General features: G+C 37.3%; 1 protein-coding gene across 1 annotated transcript; it reads right to left on the bottom strand.

The window, feature by feature from the left end:
• Positions 1-205: 205 nt before the first annotated feature.
• LOC148202841 (uncharacterized) lies at positions 206-4895 on the bottom strand. The gene is made up of 11 exons (XM_088110926.1): positions 4547-4895; positions 4257-4404; positions 4024-4095; positions 3550-3621; positions 3247-3318; positions 2997-3140; positions 2823-2903; positions 2657-2728; positions 2411-2482; positions 625-696; positions 206-549 (listed from the first exon to the last, which is right to left on the bottom strand). The coding sequence occupies exons 1-11, from the start codon at positions 4638-4640 to the stop codon at positions 459-461; spliced, it is 990 nt and encodes a 329-aa protein (XP_087967052.1). The 5' UTR covers positions 4641-4895; the 3' UTR covers positions 206-458.
• Positions 4896-9321: the final 4426 nt, after the last annotated feature.

Genomic DNA, 9321 nt, shown 5'->3' with positions numbered 1-9321 from the left:
TGTTACAAAAATAAATTTAAGAAAAAAGACAGATATTATCTCATGAAAGTCATATTAACTTAATTACTGAGCAGATTGGTCTCAGCAGAGTTTGAAAGTTAAGCACTCACCTCGTTATTCAAGTTCAAGATGGATATTTCAAAACAGAGTTTAATGACTATATATTTCAAAACAGAGTTTAATGACTATATATTTCAAAACAGAGTTTAATATCAAAATATGCAATATCATTCTTCAATTTTGAAGCTGATAACAAGAGTTCATGACTATATATTACAACTTGTTGGAAACGTGGAAAGCTCTTAAAACTAAAAAAAGACTGTTTATTACCACAAGACATATTAGACAAAATTGAATTACCTATGTGGGTATTTCATTGAGGTAATTAGAGGAACAAGATATTTTCAATAATTATACAAGTACAGTTCCTGAAAAATTATAAATATTTAGAGCTTTTATTAAGCAAGGAAGTCTGAATCAGAAACTTCAAGCACTTTATGAAAACCAATGGGGTTGACACCAGGCCGGAATGCATTTCCTTCGAGGTACCTGCCAAGAGCATATAAAATTTCTCAGTTCTTAGAACAATATAATGTGATCTGCACAACTTCATTGGAAACTCACATTTCTTTCAAAAATAGATGCTTATAAAAGGGATCGGGAATTCTCCCTGAAAACTGATTGTGATCCAAGTACCTGCAATAGAGAAAAAAATCTTGAAATTGTTAAAAACTTCACAGAGATGACAATTGAGTTTCATGGAAGTATCTGAGAACATATTTATCAATCTTACTAACAAAATGGAAAGGAAAGGAAAGTTCAAATTTCCATTTTCTACAGAAAATTAGAATTCTGAGCCAAGTGTTTGTAGTATTGAAGCTCACAGCAGCATATTAAAGACCATAGTTTTCCAGCGAGAATAAATAAATGAAAGCAAGTAAAGCATGTGTTTCTAGTTCTTAAATTGCATTTAGAGAACTCAATGCCTAAAGGACAAGGTTTATAAGTCTCAAAATCAAAAAGGGTAAACATACACTCACATCAATTTCTATATGACTTATATACTCGTATGTTTAAAAATAGCCCATCCATTGAATTTTGTGATATATCCGGTTACAATACAAAAAACTCTTTTTGTCGGTAAACCAATAGAACAGCAACAATAACTTTATCCCAGCAGGTGAAGTTAGCTATGTAGATCACATGATGCTCTTGAACTCAGTGAACAACCAAATTATATAAACTAATAAACTTTACTATTATCCATCTTCTTACAGGCTTCTTTTACTTCAATAACTAAAATTCTACACAATAAGTCAAATTTGTTCGAACAGTTAATTTTCTAATTCTTCCATGCTAAATATAAATCCTTATCTAGCATTGAAAAACTTTGGACATAGCTATCCCATATTTCTTTGATATCGTGATCTGTAGCAGTAACTTAGAAATTCTCTTGATCTTTAATAAATCTTGGTCCAAAATTCTTGATTTCTTTTACCTACTTCTGGCAAGCTTATTATATATATGCTCTTTATTTATTCTTTGTCCCAATATCAAGCTAAAACTCTGCAACCGCTTTGAATAGTGCCTCATTCACAACTTTAACTACCTCATTTCTATGTTTCCAAAATCTTGCCCAATTTTTAGTATTATTGGACTCGTGTAAATCCTTAAAACACTCTTTTATTTCTTTCCTCGAACACTTATGTTCCACCACCAAGATTTCTTATCACTTGGTCCAAAACCTTTTAATTCATCAACATATCTTGCCCAATTAACAACATATCTATTTAAATCCCTGCCTACGAGAATCTTTTCCTCTTGAGGAAAACTTTGATCCAAAACATTTACAAAATTTCTCTTTTAAAAGTGGTTATGATCCTACTTGTGGCGCATAAGCAAAAATTAATAATATTATCAGTCTCCAATGTAAATTTTAAGGTAAAATTTAGTCCCGATTCTTTTTACTTCCACCACTTTCCACCAGTAGTAGCAATTTTGTCATCACCTCCAACTTTCTAGTGTACACCAAAGTTTAACTCGTGCAGTGTCTGGATCTATACCTTTTTCTCCAACCCATTTAGTTTCTTGAATACGCATAGTGTTAATCTTTCTCTGAATCATATCATCCACTACCTCCTAAAAGTCACCAATCAAAATAACAAAATTTCAACTACTAAATCTAATAAGGTATTCCAAGACTAGCTTCTCCATTAACATCTGTCCAAAAAAGGTGAGGAATCTTCCTCATTAAAGAATAAGTATATTATAAAATAAAATTAAAAGATATATAAGTAGCAACAAAATACGAAATCAAGAGTTTCATGAAAAATCAAAAACAACTTAGACCTTATTCAATGCACAACACTTCTAATGAAGATTCCAATCAACAAGAGAAAGACAAACTTACAAGCATGTCAATTTAGGAATATGAGCAATGCTCGATGGTATAACTCCTGACATTTTGTTGTAGGATAGGTACCTGCCTCCAACATAGAATAATCATGTTATGGAAATTCCATAAATAAGAGACAGATATTGCAAAAAGGGTAGAATTATTGTAAAGCAATACTGTCTCTCTCTCTCTCACACATGCTCAAAGGAGGAGGAAGAATGAAAAGTGGTATTAAAGGATAAAAGGAAAAGCAGCACTCACAATATTTCAAGACTGGTTAAGTTAGCAAGTTGTGCAGGTACTCCTCCAGTAAAATAATTATTGTTTAGATATCTGGTTCCACAAAAAAAACGTTAAAATTTAGACAATATTATTTAAAACCAAATGATAATATATTGAGGAAACTAATTCACCAGCATTAACTTACAGATTGCGTAGGGCTGGAAAGCAACCTTCAATACGAATGAGTTCCCTTAAGGTACCCACCAAATGATTGTTACCAGCATCCCTATAAAGTATAACAGTATTAGGAAACATTAAGTACGATAAATAGTGTACTCTGCACTAGAATATTATTAAATTAAAATGCTTTGATTATTACAAGTGCCGAAGATTTTGTAGAGTGCCCAATTCTGGTGGTATTCTTCCGGTTAAACGGTTTTCATGGAGATGAAGATAGCGAAGGTCAGGCAGATTTGCTAGCTCCTTGGGAATTTCTCCCTTAAAATTGTTGAAGCTTAGGTACCTGCAAAAAGATATGACATTACAGTTACAATTCTAAATAAAATAAAAGCAACGATGAAAAAGGGACAAGCAAGCCCAAAGACATTAGGAAGGTAAGAGTTACTCACAGATGTGTTAAACTTTTGAGCTGACCAATTTCTGGAGGAATTGCATCCTGTAGTTTGTTCCACCTCAAATTTCTGGAAGGAAAGAGAGGTAAAAAATGAATCAATATAACATCTTAGAATAATGGTTATAGATGATCAACCACTGCTTAAATAAAAACCCAGTAAAAAGAAAAATCTTCCTAAATAAACATTAGTTGTTAACATAAAAATCTAGTATAAATAATTGTACTGCGTCAAACATAAGTATCAGAACAAAAAATGCAGAGAGAAAGAAAAAGTGAACAGGGATCAGAAAATTCATACAGTATTTTAAGACGCCTCAACCGTCCAATTTGAGGAGGAATAGGCCCTGTCAACTTGTTATTGTGAAGATCACTGCCATAAGTACACAGTGCATCAACTCATAAGAATTTCAAAGGGAGAATCAAAATGGAAGCATTTCAATGATACACATATAGTAATTGTAATTAAAAGCAACAAAGCAAAACAAAATGCAGATGAACTGCAAATGCATTATCTCAACCCATAAATCTCAATCAACCATTTATAATTAATTTCTTTATTATTTTGCATCAAATTATAAAAAACACCAACCAAATAAACTCCTCGCTATCCTGCAAACAAATATGAAAAACATACAAACAGAACACAATATTTGGCTTTCAAACATTCAACTCCAACACAACCATAGGCGTTAATCAACACCACATGTTTCTCAACCCGTTAAAGGATCAAAATTAAAGGAAACATAGATTAATGAAAAAAATAAAAACTTACAGCCGTGTAAGATCCAGTAAGCTGGTTACAGCAGTAGGAAAAGGTCCGACAATCGACACCGCATACACCTCACTGAAAAATACCAAATCCCAATTACACCAACTTTACAACCTCAAATCTCGTCAGCAACAACTGAACTTAAAAATAAAAAACCTTTATCTTAACAATTCCAAAAAAAAGGGACATTTTTTGCATTTTTCTAAATCAATTGAAAATTGATAAATGATGCTCACAGCTCGGTCACGACACGATAATCACCGACAGTGGAACACGTGACACCAGACCAAGGAGGAAGATCCCCATCACCACAAGGGTCATCACCGACCCACGCATACACCACTCTCCACCCAAGAGAAGCCTTGATCTCGTTCAAAGCCTTAACTGCAAAAAATTCGAGGAAGACATAAACGACTCCGACCCATGACGGGAAAAAGCAAAACTCGACAACCCAATTAACCGAATTGGAGAAAAGTTGAGAGAAAACGACATGGGTAAAGGGACTGAGTTAAGTAGCTAACGTTACCGTCACGCTTTAGGGTCTTGCAGTGCGAAAGGTGGAGAATTGACAGAAGGGTAAAGAAGACGAAGGGTAATGAAGTGAAGGGTGAAGGCGCCATTTTGAGGCCGCTTGGAGAAATCGGTTTTTGTTTATTTTTTGTGTTGTGGGATTGGAATCGTAGATCTGAAGTGTTGTTGGTGTGGTTGAGTGAGATGTTTTGCTGCGTGTTGTTGATTCAGATTTTGCAAAGGAGAGAGAAGGTGTGGTGTAGGAATTTGATTTTGGTGATTGATCAATTGAAGTTGAGAGTCAGCGAACGCGGTATCATGTTGGAATCTGAACATCCAACAACACACTCCTTGGCGTCGGCACTGAGGTTTTGATGGTTTTCTTTTCTTTCTATTAAGACGAGGCCCAATAGCGTGTAAGAAGAGGGGTCGGCCCAATCCAACACTGTGCGTGGCATGGGTATTACCCTTTTACTGAAAGAAGGCAGCGGACGTGGCACGCGGACTTATGAATGTGAAAAGAGAGAATGAAGCTTCCAGAGAACTCTCGTGTTCTGGCGATGGAAGAGAAGCAAAGAGGGCAAGGCAGTTTGATGGTCGTAGAAGCATCAGACTGCAATGGTGGAGAAGGCAAAGATGAAGAGGATGGCAAGGGAGGTAAGTAAAAAGTAACCTTTTCTTATTTCATGCAAATCTGTTCTAGTTGTTTCATTACTGTTTCTTACACTGAAAACACAAAGGGGAACTCTATTTATAGAGCTCCGGTAAACTGAAAACGGTTAGACATAAAAGCACAATAAAACCTAAGTAATACAGTCCAGTACTGTCTGTTAGACAGTAAAGAATCTATACGATTCTCAATAGCCTCCCCTCAAGCTGGACGGTGTATGGCCACCAGTCCAAGCTTGGGAACAATAGACTTGAACTTGACGCGGTGCGGAAATTTTGTGAAGATATCGGCAAGCTGTTCGTCGGATCGCACTGGAAGGAGATTAAGGAGGTGTTCCTGAACCTTTTCACGAACAACGTGGCAATCGAGCTCAATATGCTTGGTGCGTTCGTGGAAGCTCTGGTTATGTGCTATGTGTCGTGCAGACTTGCTGTCGCAGTACAAGGCGGGGACCCCTGACGCCTTAATCTGAAAATCCTGAAGGAGATAGCAAAGCCACTGTATCTCACATACAGTGGCAGCAAGTGCTCTGTACTCAGCCTCAGTGGATGATCTGGAAACAGTTTTCTGCTTCTTAGATTTCCAGCAAATGAGAGAGGATCCGAGAAACACACAGAACCCTGTTGTGGATCTTCTGGTGGTAGGACATGTGGCCCAGTCAGAGTCACTGAATGCCTTTAAGTGCATAGGTGAGTCAGCAGGGAAAAACAGCCCTTCAGAGGGCTTGGATTTATTGTACCTAAGAATGTGCTGAATGGCACGATAATGGTGGTCAGTAGGTGATTGCATGAATTGACTAAGTAGATTAACAGAAAAACATAGGTCAGGTCTTGTATTGGTAAGATAGAGAAGCTTCCCTATTAGTTTTCTGTATGGACCTGGATCATCCAGGTAGCTGTCCAGTTTGTACAATGAGGTTGTGTCACTTAAGAAGGGAGTAGAGGAAGGTTTGCATCCCAACATTCCGGTCTCCTCCAGTATGTCCAAAGCATACTTTCTCTGACATAGGTGAATACCTGCTTTTGACCTGGCCACTTCCAATCCTAGGAAGTATTTGAGTTCTCCAAGATTCTTTATTCGGAATCTCTTGTGTAGGAGTTCCTTTATGCTGTTGATTTCCATCATAGAATTTCCTGTCAACACAATGTCATCCACATACACAAGTAGAGCAGTAAAACTTGTAGGGGTTGTTCTAGTGAACAAAGAGTGATCAGATTTAGATTGAATATAGTTGACAGATAGTAGGAAAGAAGACAGTTTTTCAAACCATTCCCTACTGGCTTGTTTCAAGCCATATAGTGACTTTGTCAACCTGCAAACTTGTCCTTCATCGTGGTTGTTCAGACCTGGAGGTGGTTCCATATACACCTCTTCATTGAGATCTCCATGTAGGAACGCATTGTCTACATCCAGTTGGTGTAGGAACCAATTGTTTGAAGCTGCTAGAGCAATGAGCAACCTTACTGTGGTCAGTTTAGCCACAGGAGAAAAAGTGTCGAGGTAGTCTATTCCCTCTTGTTGTGTGTAGCCCTTCGCCACTAGTCGGGCTTTGAATCTCTCAATGCTACCATCAGCTTTGTATTTTGTTTTGTACACCCACTTACATCCTATAGCAGTTTTTCCTGGGGGAAGTTTGGTTAAAACCCATGTGTCATTGTCCTGCAGGGCCTTGATCTCTCTCTGCATGGCTTCTACCCATTCATTCATGCCTTTTGCCTCATTGTAAGATCTGGGCTCCTTATTTGCAGTAACTGCCATGGTGTATTTTAGATGTTTTTCTGAAAGATTATCACAACACAATAGATTAGATATCGGATATGGGGTTTTAAAACCATTCTTCACAGATAGGGATTGATTCACCTGATGAACATAGTCTTTTAGGTACTCAGGGGCCCTTCTGGGTCTGTCAGACCTTCTGTGCCCTTGAATCTCCTGGCCCCCTTCTGAATTGTTACTGTTCCCTTCATCATCAGAGGACTGTTGTGCCTCTGCTTGATCAGCTACATCCAGTTCGGCCTGTGTATCATTGCTGATATGATAGTGATCTCTTAGAAGGTCATTGAGTGAATCGGCTTTGTCCTCTTCACTATCAGAATTCTCACTGTTACCTTGCTGATTTTTGTAAGGAAAAATGTCTTCATGGAAGACAACATTTCTGCTTATAAGAAGTTCCTTGGTATTTATGTCAAGCACAATATAACCCTTCACACCAGTTTTGTATCCTAGAAAAATACCTTTTCTAGCTCTAGGATCCAGCTTACCTCTATTATGCTCAAGGGTTGAAGCAAAACATAAACAACCAAAGGTTTTGAGGTTTAAATATGTGGGGGGCAGGTTATACAAAATATCATGAGGAGTTTTGTTATTTAGAATAGGGGTAGGCAGCCTGTTTATAAGGTAAACAGCATGTCCTACAGCATAGGACCAGTAAGCATTTGGTATGTTAGCTTGAAAAAGTAAGCTACGAGTCACATTGAGTATATGCTGATGTTTCCTTTCAACAACAGAATTCTGCTCAGGAGTCTCAATACAACTCCTTTGGTGATTGATGCCATGCAATTTATAAAAGTCCACACATTTAAATTCAGGGCCATTATCAGATCTAATGGTTTTAACTACTTTGTTGAATTGATTTTTAATTTTAATAACAAAATCCTGTAATAGGTCTCTGGTTTGACCTTTATTGTTCATCAGAAAAATCCATGTGTGTCTACTATAGTCATCTACTATGGTAAGAAAGTACTTATGACCATGAACAGAGATGGTGTTGAGGGGACCCCATATATCACAGTGCACAATATCAAAACATTCAGCAGTAGTAGAAGCACTCTTTAGAAAAGGTAATTTTCGTTGTTTAGCATAGTGGCATGTGTCGGAAACAGTGTCAGTACCTATTCTAACATAAGGGAAATTCTCGCACACTTGTCTTATAACCTTGTCCCCTGGATGGCCTAATCTATAGTGCCATAGGTTTACATCAACACTCTTAAAAGAAAAAGCAGTCTTAGAAATGTATCTTTGATCAGGTTTAGGAAAAGCTTGCAGGTAATAGAGTCCTTTCCAAGAGTTAGCACATCCAATCATCTTCAATGTATGGTTCTCCTTTATCTGACAAACCTTAGAAGAAAAAATCAGACTCCAATTCAGGTCCTTAATGAGACTCTGAACTGAGATTAAATTGAAGCAAAACTCAGGAATATATAGGACATTGAAAATGATAAAGTCTTTAGAAAACTGTACAGTTCCAGCATGCTTAGCAGTAAGTGTAGTGTTGTTTGGCAGTCTTATAGAGATAGGTTTAATTGTATAGAAAGTAATAAAATTCGTTTTATCATGTGTCACATGGTCTGTGGCACCAGTATCTATTATCCAAGAGAGATTACCTTGTTTATTTTCAGTTTCATCCCTTTGAACTTGATTGACCTTGTGAGTTGATTCACCAACATTGTCTATCATTCGGAGAAGCTTCTGCATCTGTTCTGCAGTGATAGTGTTAAAAACATTGTTGTTATTTGCAATTTGTGTGTTCTGAACCCCCTCTGGTCCAGTGATGTTCTGACTAGCATTGACAGAATTCCAGTCATTCTTTTTGTCTCGATTGTTGTCTCCTTTCTTGTACCACGGTGGGTACCCGTGCTTAGAATAGCATTCATCAACAGTGTGATTCATCTTGTTGCAATATGAACATTGTTTGCCATAGTTGGGGTTTCTACCTCTTCCTCTTCCTTGACCACGAAACCCAGTGCCTCGTCCTTGGCCTTTCCACTGATTGCCTTTGTCAGTAGCATTGGCCAGAACTTTGACATCTACTGAGCTGTGTTTCTCTTGTCTCTCTTGTTGCATAATAAGAGAGAAAACCCGATTGATGTTTGGAAGAGGATCCATCAAAAGGATCTGTGTTCTAACAGTGCTGTATGAATCATTTAGTCCTTTTAGAAAACATATCACATGTTCCATTTCCCTATACTTCAAGGAGATTCTTGAAAGGTCACAACTGCATGGTATCTTACATGTGCAAGTGGGTATGGGTCTTAGGAATTCCAACTCTTCCCATAGAATTTTTAAATCAGTGAAGAACTGACTCACCCCTCTTTCTCCTTGTTTAATAGAGTGTATGTCTT

The sequence above is a fragment of the Vigna umbellata genome, chromosome 3, assembly GCF_029865625.1.
Source record: "Vigna umbellata cultivar VRB3 chromosome 3, Vumbellata_1.0, whole genome shotgun sequence".
NCBI lineage: Eukaryota > Viridiplantae > Streptophyta > Magnoliopsida > Fabales > Fabaceae > Vigna > Vigna umbellata.
Note: the sequence above shows the minus strand (reverse complement) of the source record. Positions and strands in the feature narration are given on the sequence as shown.